The sequence below is a fragment of the Rhamphochromis longiceps genome, linkage group LG2 (genome assembly GCF_057381845.1).
Source record: "Rhamphochromis longiceps isolate RC_006_pf linkage group LG2, R_longiceps_female_GT1.1, whole genome shotgun sequence".
Lineage (NCBI taxonomy): Eukaryota > Metazoa > Chordata > Actinopteri > Cichliformes > Cichlidae > Rhamphochromis > Rhamphochromis longiceps.
In genome coordinates this window covers 20,948,071-20,972,735 of record NC_140558.1, presented here as the reverse complement: position 1 = coordinate 20,972,735, position 24,665 = coordinate 20,948,071, and the positions used below count along the sequence as shown (strand labels likewise).

General features: G+C 45.9%; 1 protein-coding gene across 4 annotated transcripts; it reads left to right on the top strand.

Annotated features, from left to right (window-relative positions):
* Positions 1 to 1,464: 1,464 nt before the first annotated feature.
* Positions 1,465 to 23,825, top strand: tbc1d9b (TBC1 domain family member 9b). 4 transcript variants are annotated; one of them, XM_085418847.1, is made up of 23 exons: positions 1,465 to 1,823; positions 4,181 to 4,291; positions 5,409 to 5,527; positions 5,603 to 5,834; positions 8,938 to 9,196; positions 9,290 to 9,497; positions 9,643 to 9,840; positions 9,914 to 10,060; positions 10,139 to 10,289; positions 15,286 to 15,500; positions 15,672 to 15,789; positions 15,904 to 16,106; positions 16,212 to 16,294; positions 16,374 to 16,503; positions 19,638 to 19,736; positions 19,855 to 19,923; positions 20,509 to 20,749; positions 20,953 to 21,018; positions 21,347 to 21,415; positions 21,652 to 21,702; positions 22,003 to 22,041; positions 22,136 to 22,227; positions 22,525 to 23,825. In XM_085418847.1, the coding sequence occupies exons 1-23, from the start codon at positions 1,706 to 1,708 to the stop codon at positions 23,146 to 23,148; spliced, it is 3,642 nt and encodes a 1,213-aa protein (XP_085274973.1). In that variant the 5' UTR covers positions 1,465 to 1,705; the 3' UTR covers positions 23,149 to 23,825. The 4 variants fall into 4 exon arrangements, with proteins under 4 accessions (XP_085274973.1, XP_085274964.1, XP_085274981.1 ...); XM_085418838.1 differs by having other exon boundaries at positions 1,466 to 1,823; positions 21,649 to 21,702; XM_085418866.1 differs by lacking the exon at positions 1,465 to 1,823 and adding an exon at positions 2,639 to 3,361 and having other exon boundaries at positions 21,649 to 21,702.
* The last annotated feature ends 840 nt before the right edge of the window (positions 23,826 to 24,665 follow it).

Genomic DNA, 24,665 nt, shown 5'->3' with positions numbered 1-24,665 from the left:
GTGTCCTCTTCTTTGGAAATCAAAATATGGTCACCCTATGGTATGCAAACTGGTGGGGTCGAATTCTGGGGGGAGGAAATCCTTGATGTGCTGAAGGACTAGTCCAGGGGTCGGCAACTTTCGGCTCCGGAGCCACTTGCGGCTCTTTAGTCTTTATACTGCGGCTCCGTGGTTTGGAAAAATAAATTGTAAAAGTATTTAGCTGCATGAGGGCCACAGAGCGCTAATCGTTCAGGCTGGAGACTTTTTTGGCACTGGGATGATTGTGGCTGATTTTAGACAGGATGGGATCAAATCAAATCTAAATTTATTTATATAGCACATATTAAAAACAACAAAGTTGACCATAGTACTTCCCAGTCAGTAAAAGCATAAGACAATTAAAACAAAACAATAAGAAAACATAGCAAGAAACAATAGGTGACAACACAACAAGCCAGATAACAGCCAACTAGTTAGAATCAAAAGCCAAAGTAAAAAGAGGTTTTATAATGGGATTTAAAAGACTGGATAGACTCAGCGGTACGAATATGAACAGGGAGGTTATTCCGGAGTCTAGGTGCCACAGTTGCAAAGGCCCGGTCACCTCTCAACTTCAGTCAAGACCTTGGATGTACTAGGAGCATCTGATTGGACGACCTTAGTGCTCTATTGGGATTGTACAAATGGAGAAGTGAAACTTTCTAGATCCTGGTGTTCAAATATGCCCCAGTCTGTCTGTGTGAAGCGGTCCTGTGATTTGAAGAGAGCATTTCCAGGTTGTAATGGTCTTTGTGGTGGGCCTGACACTGCGTCTGAGGGGGGTGTAAGGCTGGGAGAGCAGGAATGGTAAATGGTAAATGGTCTGTATTTGTATAGCGCTTTACTTGGTCCTAAGGACCCCAAAGCGCTTTACACTATACACAATCATCCACCCATTCACACACACATTCACACACTGGAGGGAGAGGTAGTTGGACTGACCGAGGTGGGGGGAGGGGTATGGCTCTATGCATGCTTGATGTTGGAGTAAACATGGTCTAGAGTGTTCTCTCCTCTGGTGGGACATTCGACATGCTAATAGAACTTTGGGAGCACAGTCTTTACGTCGGCCTTAGTAAAGTCACCTGCAATTATGTGAACGCAGTCTGGGTAGGCCCGCCGCTGTTAACATGCTGGGAACTGATCTGATCTTTAGGCAGAAGTGCATGTATTTATCTGACACAACGCCTCTGACACGGTCCCTAAATACTGGAGCTCCTAAGTTCACGTGTGGGATCATGTAACCTATCACATGACTGTGGGGAAAGCTTGAACGTGGCTTTGTTCGGCTTTTTCTAAATTACATTTTCTTCTGCTGAAATGTAAACTTTAAGCGGTGTTTTTGTAAAATACACTCACAGCCCCTAACGCTGACAAAACAGCGCCCCCTGTTGTTTTTCGCTTTAACGTTTTATAAACTGCAGACATGTAAACGTCATGACGCAGCGGGCGCAGGGGGAGTGGCCTAACACCCGGTAGTAAAGTGCAGTCATCAGACTGAGTGAAAACAACAACATCAGCTCGATGTTTGCGTGACTCTCGCGGAAGCTTCAGCACCTTTTTCCTGCCGTTTCCCCGGGGGAGAGACAGCCCTCGCACGCCGACACTCCGGCCTCTGTCCCGCTGACTCCCCGGCCTGTGTTCCCCTGAGTCCCCGGAGGAGGGCCTTCGGCAGCGGGCAGAAATGTGGATCCACCCGGAGGAGGTGCTGCTGGCCGGGGCTCTGTGGGTGTCCGAGCGGGCGAACCCGTTCTTCGTCCTGCAGAGGAGGAGGGGGCACGGCCGCGGAGGGGGGCTCTCCGGTGAGCTGGTATTTCAAACATTAGTTCTGCGGCAGATGGAATAATCGATTAGTGATCGATAAGCTGAAACTTGAAGATCCGGGGGTGTTTGCTGTTTTGTACGGAAGCGTAGAGCTGCCACCCAGGCAAAAGAAAAATACAAGTGTATCACGTTATAACGTGAAAGGTTTATTGTTCTAACAAGATACTTTTCCTGTTTGTACAACATACTATCATGTTTGTACAATATAATATTTATATTGTACGAACGTGATAATTATGTATATTGTAATAACGTGATATTATGTTGTTCAAACGTGAAAAGTATCTTGTTAGAACAATAAACCTTTCACGTTATAACGTGATACACTTGTATTTTTCTTTTGCCTGGGTGGCAGCTCTACGCTTCCGTAGTTTTGTGAGTAGGTGATCTGCACGAGCAAAGATGGAGGCAAAGTTTGTAAATGGCCTGTATTTGTATAGCGCTTTTTTAGTCCCTAAGGACCCCAAAGCGCTTTACACAACCAGTCATCCACCCATTCACACACACTGGTGATGGCAAGCTACATTGTAGCCACAGCCACCCTGGGGCGCACTGACAGAGGCGAGGCTGCCGGACACTGGCGCCACCGGGCCCTCTGACCACCACCAGCAGGCAACGGGTGAAGTGTCTTGCCCAAGGACACAACGACCGAGACTGTCCAAGCCGGGGCTCGAACCGGCAACCTTCCGATTACAAGGCGAACTCCCAACCCTTGAGCCACGATCGCCCGTGTCTACAGGGTAAAAATGCGGTTTGAACTTTAGCACACATCAGCAAATTTCCACGTGATTGAACGTGATGCTGTGCAGCTAACCCTAACCCGGAGATCACCGTTAGCTCACACAGTGCTGTAAAATAACTGCCCGTCTGCCGTACCAACATGGCTGCTGAGTGACCTGCACACTCAGCCCACATGCTGCTGTCTGTTAGATTTAACTGTGTGGATGTGTCTGAGGTGGAGCTCCTGCAGATTGTGTTCATTCATGCTGTGCAGAAAGTGACTTGCAGTTCGAAAACCAGCTGACAGGAAGTATGATTCATGGTCTGACCGCAGGATGCAAGAAAGGTCCTCAGGGGTCAGCTGACAGGAGTGTTTACTGTCCCGGTAATCGAGTTTGTTGGGTTGAAAGGTCATAGTGTTTTTAAAGGAGTGGGGGTGGACAGGTGGGAGGCCTGTTCAGCATATCACAGGTGTCTCATGAATTGTTCATAAGTGGCTGAAAGCATGGAGATGAAATGGGAAGATGAGCAGAGATGCAGCGAAACAAGAACATATACAGGGCTGGGGTGGCGGGTCGTTTCATCATCGCAGCAACGTGAGGAAGAAGGCCCACTGTCCAAGTGAAGGGTAAAGAGAAGAATCCGTCAGCTTCAGGAACAGAAAGGTTAGAGTTTAAAAGGGCTGAGCAGCTGTGGTTCAGCCTGCAGGACGACGAGGAGGAGGTCTCACTGATGCTGCCACAGGGAGGTGCAGCAAAGCTTCACATGGAGCCAGAACATGGAGGAACAATCAGAGGTGAAGACCACACAGCAGCAGAGACCCACCCTGAGCTGAGGTGTGTGTGTGCTCAGTGTGGAGAGGATCCTCCATGATGATCTTAATGTTGCAATTGGTTTAATTTGTAAATGAAAAGAATCTGTGGTCGGGGGCGCTGGTTTGACAAGGCTGCAGTAACGCCCAAGACGACCTGGGGCAGGTGATCAGGGAGAACAGGTGTGTCGCCCTGCACTGTATGTGTAGCTGGCTCAATGGGAGACAATGCTCTCATAGAACAATGAATTCATATGCACGGTATAACTAATTAAAAATTTTGAGAGTTTTTCAAAATTACGTTCAGCTGGTGGACGTGTACATGAGGTCACCACTGAAATGCTGAAACGATGTGTCAGAGTAATGACCTGGATGCTGCTGGGAGTTGGTTTAAGTCATTAAATGAATTATTTAATAGGTTTTCAGGTGCGAGTCCACCTGGGGAACCAGAGCAATCAGGGCCAGCGATTGTAGCACCATAACAGTTTGACAGAGGATCAATCAGGTGTGACTTGCACTTGTAGTTAAATCGCAGAGGGAACCATGATGTTAGACTAGAGATGTCTTTCAGCTCTGTGACTGTCTCTGAAACTCGGACCGACTCGGCTCTGACGTGTCCGAGCTCTGCCTTCAACAGCTGTTCAGTCAGAACAGAACAAATAACTGTCTCCCAAAATCAGAACCATGAAGGTCTGGAACAAGAAATGCTCTCTGATATGGTCCAAGTCCAGAACACCTTCAATCCAAACACTGATCAGATCCAGATAACTGCCCAAGTTGCTTCACCTGTCTGTCTCTGTGCAGGTCTCCTGGTTGGGACTCTGGATGTGGTTCTGGACTCCAGTGCCCGGGTAGCACCATACAGGATCCTGCTGCAGACTGCGGACTCTCAGATCTACTGGAACATAGCTTGTGGTGAGTGGACCTCGTCGAGCTACGACCGTGAATGCAGAAAATGTCATTTCTGGTCATGTTTACAGGTAAACGTGTAGAAACACAAAGGCGGGAGTCATAAAGCAGAGCGGCGCTCCGATGCAATGCGCTCGGGTTGATGCTTCCAGCAGTTTAACTTGCGGCCTTCGACCGCTGCTGTTAAAGATCTCTAACATAAGAAGTTGCTCGTCATTTTGGTGTGACAGTCACCATCCCAGAGGTGAGGAGACTTTCTGAGCCAGCTCACCTGCTGCAGAGCTTTTTCAGTCCAGTTTTATTTAAGAAGTGTGAAATCTCAGTAACAGCTGCCTGGAAAAAGCTTCATATTGTGAGGTAAGAACTCCACAATAGCTCGACGATTAACAGGTGTATTTTCCCCAAAGCTCCTGTTGGCTGGTCTGTTCCCATGTTGGCTTCAAAAGCATGTTTGTTTGTGGTGTCAGTGCTGCCGTCACACTGTCACATGAACGCCGAGCTCAGTGATCACTGCCTCTGAGAGCCTCCAAAGAGTTCTGATGCATGAACCTCTTATAATGACCTGGAGGTCACAGTGGACTGTGACCTCAAACAGATGGAGAACATTTTGTCCTCAGTCTGCACAAAATATCTGCTGCCGTCGCTCGAAAGACCTCTGACTGGTGAGGGGGAGGATGTGACCTCTAACAGAAACTCACAAGTTCATCGTCACTGAGGTCGACACCATGGGCTGAGGATGTCTCCTGTCCAAAGATTGCCCAGATTATCCTTAACTTGATGATATCATAGTGGCTGTAAGCATGTTGGTTAATTTAGGTTAACATAACCGTGACTCTGTGGTCCAGCTCCACTTTACCAGCTCGGGCTAAGATCTAAATCATTTCACAGATTTGTAGTTACCTGGTTAGCTCACCTGCAGCGTTCCTGGTGGACGGCGCTAATCTAAGAAGCTAATATGAATTTCACTGAAGAAAAGGTCGTCGGCTTTCATTTGTAGTTTGCGTTCTTTGTTTTTGCGTAATGACATCACAGGCACTGATTGGCTGATTGTGTCAGGTGTGTAACATCTAATTGTGTCGTGTGAGAGGAGCCACCTGGTTAAACCCTCAGCTGTGTCTTGCAGGTTCATCTAGGAAAGAGATCACTGAGCACTGGGATTGGCTGGAAGCCAATCTCCTCCAGACCATCTCCATCTTTGACAACGACGAAGACATCACCACCTTCGTCAAAGGAAAGATCTCTGTATGTCACCTCCTATTTGTTCAGACTGTCTGTTTTTTGCTGTGTGCTGCTGCTGAGTGATGTCACTTCCTGCAGGGCATCATCGCGGAGGAGAACCGGTTAAAGCCCGGAGAGGAGCACGAGGAGGACAGCGGGAAGTTTCGGGAGGCAGAGTTGAAGATGAGGAAGCTGTTTGGCATGCCTGAGGAGGAGAAGCTGGTGAATTATTACTCCTGCAGCTACTGGAAGGGCCGAGTGCCACGACAAGGCTGGCTCTACCTGTCCGTCAACCACCTGTGCTTCTACTCCTTCCTGCTTGGAAAGGAAGGTACGAGCAGCCAATCACAGGCCAGCATTTAGTCTTGTTTTTACACTGAATGCTTTGTTGCTTAAAGCTCAAAGAGAGAGCTCAGACATAAAACAGCTGGATCATATACACCTGACTGAACAGCAGAGACCAAAGTTAGAGGATAAAGTACTCCTTTTTCTTCTCTTGTTGATGATCATGACGTGAAGGAATCGATTCTGTGGGCGTGTTTTACCAAGATTTGATATAAAACAACCAGGGCAGAACGTTTGAGTTGGTTCAGATAGATCATAAAAACGACTGCATCCACAGGAAGTGCTAAGGTTTGTGTCTTGTGTGGCTTCAGGTCTTACTCAGAATCAAGGTTCTTGCACATTCTTTCTTTGTGTGAGGTTGGTTTGAGCTCATTCTTGCCTCCATCTCGCCCACACTTTGATATCTGGACCTGGTTTCTTTGATTTTATCAGCTGTAGCTTTGTCCCCAGAGGTCTTCCAGGTTCTCTTGGGTTTGGATCAGGACTCTGGGTCAGCTGTGAGGATTATGTTGTAAAATAACTGTGTGAAGGAACGGACCCTGCTTCAGAGTAAGACCTGAAGCCACGGGTGACCGTGGATCAGGGGATTGGGAATCGCATCTGTAACCGGAAGGTTGCCGGTTCGATCCCTGGGCTCTCTGTCCTGGTCGTTGTGTCCTTGGGCAAGACACTTTACCCTACTTGCCTACTGGTGTTGGCCAGAGGGGCCGATGGCGTGATATGGCAGCCTCGCTTCTGTCAGTCTGCCCCAGGGCAGCTGTGGCTACAACCGTAGCTTGCCTCCACCAGTGTGTGAATGTGAGAGTGAATGAATAGTGGCATTGTAAAGCGCTTTGGGTGCCTTGAAAAGCGCTATATAAATCCACTCCATTATTATTATTATTATTATTATTATTATTATTATAAGACACAAACCTCAGCACTTCCTGTGGGTGCAGTCGTTTTTATGATCTATCTGGACCAACTCAAACATTCCGCCCTCACTGAAGGTTCTCCTCACATCATATGTTCCCCAGCCTTTCTGGTCGTTCTCTTGATCGTAGAACGGGTCAGTGCAGAACATACACGCATCCATTCATTTCCTATCTTTTTTTATGCTTGTGTGCGTTTGAGTCACGGCGGCAGCAGCCTAAGAAAAGTTTTCCAGTCCTGCCTCTCCCTGGCCACTTCCTCTCTCTTATCCAGGGGGACACCGAGATGTTCCCAGGCAGGGGTGGTCCTGGCCTGTTTGGTGCCCTGGGCGAACACTTTCTCTATGCCATGAGTCCCACTCACAGAGAGTTGGGGAATGGCTGCAATCATAGCATTGTAACATGGTGACAGATGTACCCTTAGGCCCCCTCCTCGATTCAGATGGTCTTTGCTGGCCCTACTTATGAATGTTGTTTCAGGATACATAATACCTGCCATTATCCAAAGACACATCTGCTTACCTGTGTCTGACCTTCTCTTGTCCACCTTCCATCAGTAATTTTGCACTCCAGTATTAACACAAACCCCACAACATAAACTAATAGACCTACACCTTGGATAGGGTCTTTCTTTCTGGGATTGCACACAACCCAGGAAAAGTAATTTATGCTTAATGGACTTGGATTGACAACATAATGAATGAAATGTGCACTATTCGAAAGCACCCCCCTCCCCCGACTTCAGTGCAGCAGCAGCAGGCGCCCCGAGGGCCCTCGCGTTCATTTTTCGTGTAATGTGTGTGAAAGAATTTAGAAAACGCAGTCGAATGCCTTCTCCAAGTGCACAAAACACATGGACTAGATCGCCAAACTCCCAGGCACCCTAAAATATCCTCCAGAGGATAAAGAGCTGGTCCAGTGTTCCACAACCTGGACAGGTACTACATTTGATGGTCGGGCTGTCCTCTCAAGCATCCTGGCACAAAACGTCCAGTGGAGGCTGAGGAGTGTGAGGCCCCTGAACCTGATGTCCCCCTTCTTGTGAAAACTCCCAACCCTGTCCCTAGCAGGGGAACTTTTGATTTCTCCTTTGACCAATTTGCCACAGGAGACCTTATCAGGGGGATGGAAACCCACCACAACTGCGAACATTATATTTGTCTCATGTCACTGTTGTGTTTTGGGGCTTTCTTTGATATCCCAGAAATCATCCTCTTTGAACAACCAGATTCAGGTTGATCTCTTCATGTGAACAAACAAAAGTGAACAAACTTTTACAGATTACAGGTAACTCACCTTGGAGTCCAGGGAGTGCTTTTAAATACCTTCTATCACTCTGTGGTGGCATCTGTCATTTTTTTACAGTGTTGTATGTTGGAGCAGCAGTTTATCAGCGGCTGAGAGGAAGAGGTTGGATAAACTCATCAGGAAGGCCAGCTCTGTTCTGGGATGCACCCTGGACCAAGTGCAGGTGGTGGGAGACAGGAGGACTCTGGCCAAAATAACATCTCTGATGGACAGCCTCCCACCCCATGCATGTAAATGTTGCTGAACTGCAGAGCTCCTTCAGTGACAGACTGCTGCGTCCTCGATGCATGAAGCTGCAGATCCTTCCTCCCTGCAGCTGTCAGACTGTACAATCAGAACTGCTCCCAACAAACATAGATGTTTACATCAGTGCTGTAACTGCACTATTTTATCAAGCGATTCACACTAAACCTGGTTTGCCTCTTATCTGTATTTAATTTAATTTAATTTAATAACGGTACAGTACTCTGTTTTTGGTAACCATTGTCCTTGATGTAAATATGTAAATATGTTTCTGTTCTTGTGTTTGTTTGTATACCTGTCTTTCTGGCTGCTGTTACATCCAAATTTCCCCTTGTGGGACAATTAAAGGATTATTCTATTCTATTCTATTCTTGACCAGGTAACAAAAACTCATTGTCCTTCAGGGTCTTTTGTTTTCAGATTTAGGAGAACCTTGAATCAGAACTAGTAGTATGTTGAAAATGTCAGAAAACCTAGGTTTTTCTCTACTTTTGGTCTCTACTGTAGAAACCCGTGCATTGTCTTAACCAGCTGGAGCTTCTCCCAGCTGTCTTTATGTGTGAGAGGTGGGGTTTAGAAGCATTCAGAAGTTCTTTGTTGATGTCATCCTGTGACCTCTGACCTCAGTGACTCTGGTGGTGCCATGGACCGAGGTGACGCGGCTGGAGAAGAACGCCACCCTGCTGTTTCCAGAGAGTGTCCGCGTGAGCACTCGCAACACCGAACATTTCTTCTCAATGTTTCTCAACATCAACGACACCTTCAAGTTGATGGAGCAACTCGCTAACATTGCCATGCGCCAGCTGCTCGACAACGAGGCATTTGCTGCCGACCTGTCGCTGCCCAAACCCAGCAAAACGTTGAAGAACGTCTCTGCGCTGAAGAGGTGTCCCTCTGTTTGCACCAGACGGGTTTCTTTTCCTTAAGTCTGTTTTCAGCGCACTCTTGGTTACCATCAACATCTCTCTCTTGTCTGCAGGGATCTGGACGCCCGAGCGAAGAACGAGCGATACCGGGCGATGTTTCGGCTGACGCAGGAGGAGCGGCTTGACGGACACACGGACTGCACCCTGTGGACGCCGTTCGCAAAGATGCATGTTGTCGGACAGCTCTTCATCTCCAACAACTACATCTGCTTCAGCAGCAAAGAGGAAGACCTGTGTCAGCTCATCATACCCCTCCGAGAGGTGAGCTGGGTCAGCTGGTGCTGCAGGAAGTAGATGAGCTGTGGTCAGAGGTCACATGATGGCTACAACATCACATATTACAGAGTGTTGCAGATGAACACAAATACTTTCATACTGTGGTCACTTTACCCATCGTCCTCTGCAGGTCTCCATTGTGGAGAAGGCGGACAGCAGCAGTGTCCTTCCCTGCCCTGTCTCCATCAGCACCAAGAACAAGATGAACTTCCTGTTTGCCAACCTCAAAGACAGGGACTTCCTGGTCCAACGTATTTCTGACTTCCTGCAGCGAACCCCGGACAGCTCGTGGGGTGACACCAACCCGCTGTCTCAGATTAGTCACTCGGTATGTCCATCACAGCTCGTACCATGGTTCAGCTGCTTTCACAGAGTCCTCATGGTTTTGTTTTTGTCCTCAGGCGTCCTCCTCCGTACCCCCATCTTCTTCTCCAGGTTCTGAGTCCGTTCAGAAGGCACGCCATTATCACCCTGGCCTACCCACAGCCATCCAGGGTCTCCTGCAGCTCTACCACCGAGACGACCCAGAGGACCTGGGACCCAAAGCCGTGAGTACAGATCCGCTCAGTACTCAGCAGTACTGATCAGGCAGTCCTGGTACTGATCTCATTTCCTCCCTCCTGCAGATGAGGGAGAAGATGAAGGAGGAGTCATGGAACATCCATTTCTTAGAGTTTGGTCGAGGCGTCTGCATGTACCGGACTTCCAGAACCAGAGAACTGGTCCTCAATGGGATCCCAGAGCGCCTGAGAGGGGAGCTGTGGCTGCTGTTCTCTGGTTCGTGTTTAAGCGTCATTCAATTCAATTCAATTCAATTTTATTTATATAGTGCCAAATCACAACATAAGTCGCCTCAAGGCGCTTCATAGATACAGAGAAAAACCCAACAATCATATGACCCCCTATGAGCAAGCACTTTGGCAACAGTGGGAAGGAAAAACTCCCTTTTAACAGGAAGAAACCTCCGGCAGAACCAGGCTCAGGGAGGGGCGGCCATCTGCTGCGACCGGTTGGGGTGAGAGAAGGAAGACAGGATAAAGACATGCTGTGGAAGAGAGACAGAGGTTAATAACAGATATGATCCAATGCAGAGAGGTCTATTAATACACAGTGAGTGAGAAAGGTGACTGGAAAGGAAAAACTCAGTGCATCATGGGAATCCCCCGGCAGCCTACGTCTATTGCAGCATAACTAAGGGAGGATTCAGGGTCACCTGGTCCAGCCCTAACTATATGCTTTAGCAAAAAGGAAAGTTTTAAGCCTAATCTTGAAAGTAGAGATAGTGTCTGTCTCCTGAATCCAAACTGGAAGCTGGTTCCACAGAAGAGGGGCCTGAAAACTGAAGGCTCTCCCTCCCATTCTACTTTTAAATACTCTAGGAACAACAAGTAAGCCTGCAGAGCGAGAGCGAAGTGCTCTAATAGGGTGATATGGTACTACAAGGTCATTAAGATAAGATGGGGCCTGATTATTTAAGACCTTGTATGTGAGGAGCAGGATTTTGAATTCAATTCTGGATTTAACAGGAAGCCAATGAAGGGAAGCCAAAACAGGAGAAATATGCTCTCTCTTTCTAGTCCCTGTCAGGACTCTTGCTGCAGCATTTTGGATTAGCTGAAGGCTTTTCAGTGAGTTTTTTGGACATCCTGATAATAATGAATTACAGTCGTCCAGCCTGGAAGTAATAAATGCATGAACTAGTTTTTCAGCGTCACTCTGAGACAGGATATTTCTAATTTTAGAGATGTTGCGCAAATGGAGGAAAGCAGTCTTACATATTTGTTTAATATGTGCATTGAAGGACATGTCCTGGTCAAAAATGACTCCAAGGTTCCTCACAGCGTTACTGGAGGCCAAGGTAATGCCATCCAGAGTAAGAATCTGGTTAGATACCATATTTCTAGGCTTTTCAGGGCCGAGTACAATAACCTCAGTTTGATCTGAATTAAGAAGCAGAAAGTTAGCGGCCATCCAGGTCTTTATGTCTTTAAGACATTCCTGCAGTTTAACTAATTGGTGTGTGTTATCTGGCTTCATGGACAGATAGAGCTGGGTGTCATCTGCATAGCAGTGAAAATGTATGCGATGTCTTCTAATGATACTGCCTAAGGGAAGCATGTATAATGTAAACAGAATTGGTCCTAGCACTGAACCCTGTGGAACTCCATAATTAACCTCAGTGTGTGAAGAGGACTCTCCATTTACATGAACAAACTGGAGTCTATTAGATAGATATGATACAAACCACTGCAGTGCAGTACCTGTAATACCTACAGCATGTTCTAATCGCTCTAATAGGATATTATGGTCGACAGTATCGAATGCTGCACTAAGGTCTAGCAGGACAAGCACAGAGATGAGTCCACTGTCAGAGGCCATAAGAAGATCATTTGTAACCTTCACTAAAGCTGTTTCTGTGCCGTGATGAACTCTGAAACCTGACTGAAACTCTTCAAATAAACCATTCCTCTGCAGATGATCTGTTAGCTGTTTGACAACTACTCTTTCAAGGATTTTTGATATGAAAGGAAGGTTGGAGATTGGCCTATAATTAGCTAAGACTGCTGGGTCTAGAGTAGAGATGGCACGATACCACTTTTTTATGTCCGATACCGATACCGATATCATAAATTTGGATATCTGCCGATACCGATATGAATCCGATATAGTGTTTTTTTAATCAACAAAACTGTTTTTTAAAATATCTTGCTGCATTTTGCAAGTCTGCAAGTTCATACTCAAGTTTAAAACAACAACTACACTAAAGCTATTCTGTTATACCTGTATACAAAAAAAATATTTCATAGTTCAGCAATACTGATCAATCTAATAAACTTAGACCTACACCATCCTCCCTATTCTGGTATTTTAAAGAGTACTTAGCGTAAATATTAAGCAACCTAACTAATAGGGTTCCAACTCCCAGCAACAACAAAAATAAATAAATAAAAAATAGGGAACCACCCCTCACGCGCCACCTCATGATGCTTAATCGACGTAATCAACCTTAATTTGATGCAGTGTGAAAAAAAAATGCACAGAAATCAATTATTTTTCAAGAAATATTAAATAGATTCAACATCTTTCTTCAACAAAATTGCAGACTGCACAGATGGTACCTTCCCAAAGGAAAAAGTACTATAGCTTACTAGGGTATATATATTAGACTTAATAGTTACTATATACAGTAATTGACTTCTATTCATTTTACATCAAATTAAAACTTTGGGTGTCAAATAATTATTTATTAAAAGCTAGACATTTTAAATGAGAATAAGAAAGAAAAGTATGTCTTTGTGCCCCCTTTTCCCAGTTAATGCCCTATCGGCCCCCCTGGGTAAACTTTGCTAGATCCGCCCCTGCACAGCCGTCAGCTACATAGAAAAAGATCCTGGTGTAGAAAGTAATATTAAATAAATTGTAACAACAGCTTATCAAGCTTAAACGTGCTGCTGTTGTTCAGCCGCTGGTTTGCTCTTTCTGGCGCAAAGTGGACCAAAAACAAACAAGAGAGACTCGTGACAGAAAAGCCGATCAGCTGATCATTAGCAGTTTCACGATTGAAGTAGCAGCCGGAGAGCGAGAGGCAGTCGCTCGTTAAGCTTAACGTGGGAATGCTTTACAAACATTCAGAGATGGACTTACACACTTGCTTTACTTCTCTCGGGGATAACTTTGTCGGAGATGAAATGCCGGGTTGCTAGCGAAGCTCCAAATGCTATCCAGACCACCACAGGTCCGCATGCCACAGCTGCTCTATCACGTGATGCATACTGCTCCGACGTGCTAACGTTCTGAGGTGAGTTACGGTGTGTTGCAAGTTTTGTGAGGTGCTTTCGTGATATTTAATGGATCGGATTACCTTTTTTATTTTTCTCCGATATCCGATCCAGTAATTTAGGTCAGTATCGGACCGATACGTAATATCGGATCGGTCCATCTCTAGTCTAGAGATGGCTTTTTGAGTAAAGGTTTAACTACAGCTAGCTTGAAGGCCTGTGGTACATAGCCGATCATTAGAGATAGGTTGATCATATTTAAGATCGAAGAATTAATTAATGGCAGGACTTCTTTGAGCAGTTTTGTAGGAATGGGGTCTAAAAGACACGTTGATGGTTTGGAGGAAGTAATTATTGAAGTTAACTCAGAAAGATCAATTGGAGAAAAAGAGTCTAACTTAACATCGATGGTACTAAGAGTAGCTGTAGATAATATTACATCTGTGGGATGATTATTGGTAATTTTTTCTCTAATGATAAAAATTTTATTTGTGAAGAAGTTCATGAAGTCATTACTAGTTAACGTTAAAGGGATTGTTGGCTCAAAAGAGCTCTGACTTTTTGTCAGCCTGGCTACAGTGCTGAAGAGAAACCTGGGGTTGTTCTTATTTCCTTCAATCAGTGACGAATAGTAAGATGTTCTGGCTTTGCGGAGGGCTTTCTTATAAAGCAGCAAACTATTTCTCCAGGCTAAATGATGATCCTCTAAATTTGTGACACGCCATTTCCTCTCCAGATTACGAGTCATCTGCTTTAGGGTACATGTTTGAGAATTATACCATGGAGTCAGGTACTTCTGATTAGAGACCTTAGTTTTCACAGGAGCTACAGTATCCAGAGTCATACGTAGTGAGGAGGTAAAATTGTTAACAACATAATCGACCTCTGTTGGGGTAGCGTTCAGATAGCTGCTCTGCTCTATGTTGGTACAGGGCATTGAAGATGATAACAGTGGGTGGATTATATTCTTAAACTTAGTTACAGCGCTTTCAGAAAGACATCTACTTTGATAAAGTCTACTCTCCACTGCTGTGTAATCAATTATTGTAAATGTAAATGTTATCAGGAAATGATCAGACAGGAGAGGGTTTTCAGGAAACACTGTTAGATGTTCAGTTTCTATGCCATATGTTAAAACAAGATCTAAAGTGTGATTAAAGTGGTGGGTGGGTTCTTTTACATTTTGAGAGAAACCAATTGAGTCTAATAACAGATTAAATGCCATGTTGAGGCTGTCATTTTTAGCATCTACATGGATGTTAAAATCACCCACAATAATTATTTTATCTGAGCTCAGAACTAAATCAGATAAAAAGTCTGAGAAATGAGACAGAAACTCTGTGTAAGGCCCAGGTGGACGATAGATGATAACAAGTAAGACTGGTGTCTGAGTTTTACAGCTGGGGTGGACGAGGCTAAGCATCAGGCTTTCAAATGAATTAAAAGTCTGTCTTGGTCTTTCATTAATTAACAGGCTGGTGTGAAATATTGCTGCCACACCGCCCCCTCGGCCTGTGCTTCGAGATTTCTGGTAGTTAGAATGACTCGGGGGTGTTGATTCATTTAAACTAACATAATCATCCTGCTGCAACCAGGTTTCTGTATGGCAGAGTAAATCGATTTGTTGATCAATTATTAAGTCATGTACTAACAGAGACTTGGAGGAGAGAGACCTAATATTTAATAATCCACATTTCACTGTTTTACTCTTTGGTTCAGATGTGGATACTTTATTGTTCTTTCTTTGTAATTGTTTATGTTTAAGTTGTTTGTTGCTGGTTTTTAGTTTGTTTTTTGTCTGTTTGGGAGCTGACACAGTCTCTATGGAGATGGGTTTTTGGGGGGGTAGCAGGAGGAGAGAAGCTGCAGAGAGGCGTGTAAGACTGCAACTCTGCTTCCTGGTCCCAACTCTGGATAGTCATATTCAGAGTTGGGACCACGAATTTCTGTTTATGCTCATTTTCGCATACTCATCTGTCCTCCCGTCCATCCAGGAGCGCAAAACGAGATGGCAACCCACCCTGGTTACTATGGTGAACTGGTGGAACAGGCCATGGGGCTATGCTCATTAGCTACTGAGGAGATTGAGCGCGACCTTCACCGCTCGATGCCTGAACACCGAGCCTTCCAGAATGAGATGGGCATTGCCGCCCTGCGCCGCGTCCTCACCGCATACGCCCACCGCAACCCGGGCATCGGATATTGCCAGGTACTCCCATAAAGCAAAATGAAACAGAAGCGTTGTGTTTCCCCATCAAGCTCAGCCGGGTGCCTGAAACAACCCCCTGACACAGCTGATGACGTCTGCACTAACATGATGTGTAAGGCGTCCTGAGGTGGTGTCGGTTTGTTGTTTCTGACCTTCTGTCTCCTCCACCAGGCAATGAACATCGTCACCTCTGTCCTGCTGCTCTACTGCACCGAGGAAGAGGCCTTCTGGCTGCTGGTGGCGCTGTGTGAGCGTATGCTGCCCGACTACTACAACACCCGAGTTGTAGGTCAGTAGAAGGCAGGATCACAGCACCAGAGTAGATCCATCCTCTGGTGGAGACGGGTCTGAGGAGTCCTCCTTAGGCTTGGGGATAGTGACGTGGTTTCCGTATGTCCTGCAGGAGCGCTGGTGGATCAGGGGGTGTTTGAGGAGCTGACCCGGTCCTTCCTCCCCCTGCTCTATGAACACATGCAGGAGCTGGGGGTCATCTCCACCATCAGCCTGTCCTGGTTCCTCACCCTCTTCCTGTCTGTGATGCCCTTCGACAGCGCCGTCCTGTTGGTCGACTGCTTCTTCTATGAGGGCATCAAGGTCATCTTTCAGGTAGGAGTGCTGATGGACCCAGGGACACCCACAGATCCATTATTTTGGATGTGAATGAGATTGTGCTATAGCTGAATGACTTCCAGTCTCTAAATGTACCCGCAGGTGGCGCTGGCTGTCCTCCATGACAACATGGATGCCCTGCTCTCCTGTAGCGACGAGGGAGAGGCCATGACCATCCTGGGCAGGTACGAGTCCAGAGCCAGAATCGGCTCACTCCGAACTGTTCTGTGTACACCTGAGGAATAAATCCAACTTGTGTTGCAGGTACCTGGATAATGTGGTCAATAAACAGACGGTGGCTCCGCCCATCCCTCACCCGCACGCCCAGCTGACAAGTGGAGACGAGCCGTCGCCTGAAATCGATGTCTTTGACCTCATAAAGTCATCGTACGAGGTGATGCCAGAGTGGTGGTGGTGGTGGTGGTGGGGGGGGGGTCACTAAGCTTTCTCACTGGGATAAATTCAGACGGATGACGTGAAGGTCAGAACCTAGAAAAACAGACTACTTTATGTAGACAGCCAATAAAACGATCAGAGCTCTACGTTGTGACTGATGTTGGAAACGTAAATGTTTTCTAATATTTAATGAATTATTCCGCCTTAAGAACACGCTGCATGCTGCCTTTGAGCTGCACGTTAGGTCTTCACCCAGAGCTGCAGGAGGAAGGGCCACAAACCCCACAGAGTCAAATACACACGGAGTACAAGAGGAATAAAGGACGATATAAATCACAAAATTTTTACATTTTCTGTAAATTCTGTGAATTTCAGGCAGCTCAACTTGCGTGAAGTGTTTCCAGCTGGGCGTTGCGTACCTGGAGTCGAGTGTTTTAATTGAAACGATACATTTTTAGACATAAGTTGTAACGGCCGCCGTTTTCTTTGTGAGTGTTTCTTACACGGCGTGCTGCGGGGAAAAGCCTGTTCTAACGTTTGAGTCTAAGGTTTATTTTTTTAGCACCTGGCGGCTCTTTTTACTTCTCATCCATAAACACTCTGCATCTTTCACGTGATTCAGTTTATTTTGAAAAGTCTCAACAGGATCTTGAGCTTTATTGTGAAAGGTTTATGTGGAAAATAAACAAGCGGACATGTGATGCGGTTACCGTCATTGTTGCTAACGACAACGCATAAAAACAAGCACTTCTGTCTGTAGTGTGGTTATATTAAATATAAGAGAACTTTAAAGAAAGAGAGAGCTTTAAGAAATTAATATGGCCACTACAGTGACCATCAAAATAATGAACAAATATTGCCGTAAACAGTTTATTTTGCGACACCATGAAACAAACGATAGCGTAAAATGAAACTATCGACGTTTTTATATCGTCATCCGATACATATCGTTATATCGAACAGCCCTAGCGGCCAACACATCAGGACGGTTAGCCCCGTGGGGTCCACCTCCACACTTAAGCTTTAGTGCTGCTTGAGCGAAGCGATTCTCCAGGACTTTTTCATTTCGAAAGCACAAATAAAATATTCACCGTTAACTTAACTGGCTGAAAGTCAGCTGTCACATTAAGGGCTGTGGTTGTGACCTTTCAATATGAAGCATCTTAAGGCCACTGTTATTGTGATTTGGCACTGTGTGAAAAAACCTGAATCGAAAATAGAGTTGAATAGATGACGGTCTGCACCTAGGCAGAGACCCTCAAACACCAATGTTGGGTTTTTGTACTGAACATGAACTACAGTGGGGCAAAAAAGTATTTAGTCAGCCACCGATTGTGCAAGTTCCCCCACTTAAAATGATGACAGAGGTCAGTAATTTGCACCAGAGGTACACTTCAACTGTGAGAGACAGAATGTGAAAAAAAAATCCATGAATTCACATGGTAGGATTTGTAAAGAATTTATTCGTAAATTAGGGTGGAAAATAAGTATTTGGTCACCTCAAACAAGGAAAATCTCTGGCTCTCACAGACCTGTAACGTCTTCTGTAAGAAGCTTTTCTGTCCCCCACTCGTTACCTGTATGAATGGCACCTGTTTGAACTCATCATCTGTATAAAAGACACCTGTCCACAGCCTCAAACAGTCAGACTCCAAACTCCGCCATGGCCAAGACCAAAGAGCTTTCGAAGGACACCAGGAAAAGTATTGTAGACCTGCACCAGACTGGGAAGAGTGAATCTACAATAGGCAAGCAGCTTGGTGTGAAAAAATCAACTGTGGGAGCAATCATCAGAAAATGGAAGACATATAAGACCACTGATAATCTCCCTCGATCTGGGGCTCCACGCAAGATCTCATCCCGTGGGGTCAAAATGATCATGAGAACGGTGAGCAAAGATCCCAGAACCACACGGGGGGACCTGGTGAATGACCTGCAGAGAGCTGGGACCAAAGTAACAAAGGTCACCATCAGTAACACACTACAACGGCAGGGAATCAAATCCCGCAGTGCCAGACGTGTTCCGCTGCTGAAGCCAGTGCATGTCCAGGCCCGTCTGAAGTTTGCCAGAGAGCACATGGATGATACAGCAGAGGATTGGGAGAATGTCATGTGGTCAGATGAAACCAAAGTAGAACTTTTTGGTATAAACTCAACTCGTCGTGTTTGGAGGAAGAAGAATACTGAGTTGCATCCCAAGAACACCATACCTACTGTGAAGCATGGGGGTGGAAACATCATGCTATGGGGCTGTTTTTCTGCCAAGGGGACAGGACGACTGATCCGTGTTAAGGACAGAATGAATGGGGCCATGTATCGTGAGATTTTGAGCCAAAACCTCCTTCCATCAGTGAGAACTTTGAAGATGAAACGAGGCTGGGTCTTCCAACATGACAATGATCCAAAACACACCACCCGGGCAACAAAGGAGTGGCTCCGTAAGAAGCATTTGAAAGTCCTGGAGTGGCCTAGCCAGTCTCCAGACCTCAACCCCATAGAAAATCTGTGGCGGGAGTTGAAAGTCCGTGTTGCTCGGCGACAGCCCCAAAACATCACTGCTCTCGAGAAGATCTGCATGGAGGAATGGGCCAAAATACCAGCTACTGTGTGTGCAAACCTGGTAAAGACCTATAGTAAACGTTTGACCTCTGTTATTGCCAACAAAGGTTATGTTACAAAGTATTGAGTTGTATTTTTGTTATTGACCAAATACTTATTTTCCACCCTGATTTACGAATAAATTCTTTACAAATCCTACCATGTGGATTCATGGATTTTTTTTTTCACATTCTGTCTCTCACAGTTGAAGTGTACCTCTGGTGCAAATTACTGACCTCTGTCATCATTTTAGGTGGGGGAACTTGCACAATCGGTGGCTGACTACTTTTTTGCCCCACTGTATTGTTGGGCTTAATGCACCCAGAGTGGACTGTAAAGCTCTGTGGGTGGTCTAACAGTCCACACTACCTGTTGAGAGCGGCGCCAAACTGACTGAGTCTTTCTCGTTCCCTACACGAGCTGATGGATCTTCCTCGGCAGGTTGATGAGCAGGTTTGGTGGTGCAGGAAGGATGTTTGTGATGAAAGGCGTCCTCTTCTCTGAGGTAACTGCAGCTTCTTCTTCTCTGTGCAGAAGTTTGGCAGTCTGCGCTCTGATGTCATTGAGCAGATGAGGTTCAAGCAGAGGTTAAAGGTCATCCAGTCCCTGGAGGACACTGCCAAGAGAAGTGTGGTGGGTGTTTTCACGAGCTTATACAGCGCGTTAATGAAGACATTGAGCTCACAGGTGTGTGTGTGTGTGTGTGTGTGTGTGTGTGTGTGTGTGTGTGTGTGTGTGTGTGCGCGTGCAGGTGAGAGCGATGATGACGGAGTCAGCCTTCAGTATTGAAGAGCTGGAGGAGCTCTACTGTCTGTTCAAGGTGAGTTCATGTTTGTTACACGGTTCCTGTGCTGACCTGATGTTCAGGTGTGAAATAAACCAAAAACATTTTTTCACCAATTCTGTTAGAAAGTGTTTCAGCAAACAGGACGAAACCTCCTCATCGTCCTGCAGGCTGATCCAGAGCTGCTCAGCCTTTTACACTCTAGTCTTTCTGCTCCTGGGTGCTCTGAGTTTGCTCTGTGAGACAGCAAGCCTTCTCGGTGGGTCTTCCTCACTTGGCTGTATGCTGTGATGAAGGAAAGCACCCCTTCCCACGGCCTTTTGATGTTCTTGTTTCTGCTTCTGGACCAAAGTGTTGATGTGTCCTTTCCCGGTGTTCTCGTTGTTCCTGTCTAACAGTAGCTTCCATCACGTCTGATTACTTATGAAGAAATGTAGGTGTAACCCGCGCCTGTTTATCAGACAGGAAGTGACCTTGTTTTTGTGTGACCCTGCAAGAGTCAGAACTTCATTTTTTCCTTTTTCAAATCTGTTCTGTGACGTAAACATAGCTCTACCTGTATGTTCAAGCATGTTACTGCCTCTAACCCCGCCTCCTTTTTTGTCCATTCTGCCGATCCAGTCCAAACACATGACCAGCTGTTACTGGGGTTCCAGCAGCTCTGCCGCTGAGCGTCACGATCCCAGCCTGCCGTACTTGGAGCAGTACCGCATCGACCCGCTTCAGTTCCGTCAGCTCTTCGTCTCGCTCGCTCCCTGGGTCTGCGGAGGGCACAACCCAACCCTGTCGGCCCGCCTCTTCAGGCTGCTGGACCAGAACCAGGATGGGCTAGTCAACTTTAAAGAGTTCATCACCGGACTGAGTGAGCCCAGATTACAGCCTCAGATTACATATTACATATGCAGATCATAGATTAGTGATCCAAACGAAAGATTACAGATCTAGATTAGCACTTCAGAAAATAGATTACAGATCGACAATCCAAAGTACATATTATATATTACAGGTCAAGATTAGAGCTTCAGGTTACAGAGCTCCACAGGTCTTAGTGTGTATGTTTTGCAGGTGGGATGTATCACGGGGACATGACGGAAAAACTGAAGCTACTGTACAAGCTCCACCTACCTCCAGGTAACACAGCTCACCTGTACAGGTGAGTGTAACCCTGAATCATGAGATCAGCTCTTCCTTATTCTGCACTGATCTGGTTTTGGTCCTGATGAATTCTGTAACCCGCTGGCCGTGACGTCAGAGGTTCCAGCCTTTACACTGTCAGATTTTTGGAGCCAAACCCAGCGTGGTGGACCAGGTGTGAATGGGGTCGAAGTCGGGTTTTGGGTCTCTGTGGGGTCTCCTGGTTTTGAAGGGTGGTAAATTGAGAGCTGGTGAGAACTGAATGGATCAAAGACTGAACCACAGGTGGAGAACCTGCGACTCACCTGCTGCTTGTTTGTTTTAGCTCTGTGTCCAGAGGAGGCGGAGTCTGCTCTAGAGGCCACGCAGTTCTTCACCGAGGAGGAACCTCGAGGTACACACACACACACACACACACATCTGTTGTCACTTCCTGTTAAAATGGAGTTCTTCCTCCCTGCTGTTCAGAGAGGATCCTGTGGTTGTCGGTAATCGTTGAGTCTGCATGAAGCTTAACTCAAACTGATCAATCTGCATGAACAAACCTTGGATTAACACACCTGAACATTTCACTCTGCTTCTCCTTCCTCTTTTCCTTCTTCCTCTTCCTGTGATGTTTCCTTCCAGAAGCTTCCTACTTCTCTGATCAGAATGCATTGCGGCAGCAGGAAGTGACACCAGGTTTGTGTCTGTTTGGTTTGAGGGTTAGGGATGTTACTCTGCTGCCAAGTTATTCTAATGTTTTTCTCGTGTTTTTGTGATGATGATCATAACATTAGCAGATAATTTGAAAATTTCTGGCTAAGCTATCAGGTGAATTCCTCAGCGTTAGCTAAACTTAGAAGACCGTCAGCTCAGGATTGAATTTAACCTGGAAAATGAGGTCATGGTGACCTCATCCATCTTTAGACCGTCTGTTCCATTCTCACATTTAACCCCAAAGTTTGATAATGAGGATGATGATGATCTCTATCTGAACAGGTGAGGAGCCAAAAGATGGAGACAGTGAGGAGAAAAAAGGTAACTTGACCTCCCTGACTCGAGTCTTTAAGGAGGAGGAATCACTCTGAGGCTTGGCCCAATCGTTTGACCCCTGACCTTTGGTCTGTTTTAGAGGTGAAGGACTACAGGTACTACCTGAGGATGTGGGCCAAGGAGAAGGAGACCAAGAGAGAGACCATCAAAGACCTGCCGAGGATGAACCAGGTGAGAATGTGAGGTGTTACACCGTTTTTTTACAGACACAAGTGTGACACCCAGGTAGCAAGGATGGTTCAAACCAGGTATCTAAGGGGGTGTTAAAGGCAGCGTGCACCTGGACAGGTCGCCACAGAGAGACTGATTAATTTTAATAAAATTAAGTAATTAGTGTTTTTTTTCTTAGTCCTGGTGGGGAGAGGAAGCCACAAACAAGCATACAAGTAAAATATCCTGTACAGCTGTGTGTCTGTTATTGTATATATTTATATATATATGTGTGTGTGTGTATGTCTGTGCGTGCAGGAGCAGTTCATTGAGTTGTGTAAAACTCTGTACAACATGTTCAGCGAGGAGGCTCTTGAGCAGCAGCTCTATCACGCCATCGCCACGGTTGCCAGTTTGCTGCTGCGCATCGGTGAAGTGGGCAAGAAGTTCAACAACGGCACCAAGAAGCGCGAGACCACGCCACAGACCTCGCTCTCTGCTCAGACGTTGCCCCACAGCCCTCAGGGGGAGGAGGAGGGGCCTGGTCACGGGGCGTCTGGTGAGTCCGAAGTGTGCCGAGCTCTGGCTGACGCCCAGCTGGAGGTGGTGGCGCCTCAGATGTCCGACGAGGAAACAAAAGATGATGCGTCAGTGTCTTCATATTCGGTGGTGAGTGCCGGCTCGCTGCAGTGCGAGGATATCGCTGAGGACACGGTGCTGATCAGGGGCGGCGAGCAGAGGCAGGGTAGCGTGTTGGATACGGATTGGTCGATCACCTTTGAGCAGGTGTTGGCTTCGATGCTGACAGAGCCGCCGCTTGTCGACTACTTTGAAAGGAAGAGGGACATCCAGGCCAAAATGGCCGCCTGCAAGGCTCAGCGGGCAGTGGAGCGCCAGATAAGCTCCGCCTCCGACCATGAACTCACGCGGCATTCTACCTGAGCACCTCCCTCACCTGTCCATGTGCACCATACAGGTAACCGATGTAATCAGCTAAGTGGATCATGGGACTGGAGCCTCTCTGATGATGTTACAGTGACTCTGATTGGCTGGCGGGTCCTGCAGACTAAACTTCCTGTTTCAGTGTTTCAGATCTTATCGATTAGAGACAATCTGATCAATCAATAAGCGCATTGATCTGTTAAAGGTCTACATTTCCTTTAGATGTTTCACAATAAAAGCCCTTATATTGTGACTGAGGTGTTTTACTGTGAAGGAGCTGGAGGAAGTGTTCCACAACGCTGTATAGATCCATCTTTTGAATTATTCATTGATCAGCTCCTGTGTCTCTGCAGGACCAATCAGTGAACAGGAAACAGAAACCGATAAATGGTTGGCGAGTTCCCCTGTAGAAGACTCAAACACATGTGAGTTGCATCAGACTTTTATTGTGAAATAAAGATTTATGATCAGTACTAATGGTTTATAATCAATAACGATGAAGACGCCATATTTCACCAGGTGTGTTTACACCTGGACTCTTACTTTGAAGCCTTGTTTGTTCTCTCCACTGCCTGTGTGATGACATCACTCTGTTTGTGATGATGTCATTGTGTTTTTATGTGTTTGACCTGATTTTAAACTCACTGTGTTGATCTGTTGTTCTAATAAATACTGGAGGAAGTTCTTACGCTGCTGTGTCATCTTTGAGAAATATGTCATAATTTAAAGGGTCGGTGCAACATATGACAGGCTCAAAGGTCAGAGGTCGTCTCGTGCTTCATCGTCTTACTTCAGGTTTATAAGATTTTTATTAATGACACAGTTACACTTTCAGAAAAGACGTTTAAAGTAGATTAGTTTTGATAAACTGGTGAGCAGGTGTTTGTAGGTTCATGTGACCTCTGACCTCAGCACTGATGCAGGAAGTGACACACTTTTTCAGAGCGTGGGAAAATCGTTACCTGCAGTTCTGGTGATAATCCACTGAGCCAAACTTCACCTGATAAAGTAAAACGAGATGTCAGACTCACCTGTGCACCAGGTAAGGTCACATGCTGATATTTTGTTCTACTAGACTCATCCTGGAGCGTGCTTGGATGGATTCGACTCTCAGTCGAAGGCATGCGATATTGCTGCTAGTGTCACTCTAAAACAGGGTTTTTCCCAAGTCAAGGATCCTAAACTTTTTTTTCATTTATTTTTGTTTTCTTAATCCTGATTCTGATTTCTGGTTTGGTGTTCTTATTCCAATTCCCTTAATTAGTCATTTTGTGTTCTGTATTCCTCTACAGAGGCTGAGCCTGTCGGTGGTTTCTTCCTGTTAAAAAGACGTTTTTTCACATGATCAGTATTAATGTAGGGTCTTACAGTATAAAGGACTTTGAGGTGACTGCTGTTGTGATTTGATGATGTATAAATTAAACTGAGCTGAATTTAAAGGGTCCACTATAAAACCTGTGTATATTATTGAGATTTTTCCTAGACTCTACATTAAGTCTCCACCAGGGATCAATAAA

Coding starts and splice junctions, on each gene's coding strand:
- tbc1d9b (XM_085418838.1), top strand. CDS start 1,706: ATGTGGATCCACCCGGAGGAGGTGCTGCTGGCCGGGGCTCTGTGGGTG. Junction 1,824..4,180: donor CCGCGGAGGGGGGCTCTCCG/GTGAGCTGGTAT, acceptor GTCTCTGTGCAG/GTCTCCTGGTTGGGACTCTG. Junction 16,107..16,211: donor GCATCAAGGTCATCTTTCAG/GTAGGAGTGCTG, acceptor ATGTACCCGCAG/GTGGCGCTGGCTGTCCTCCA.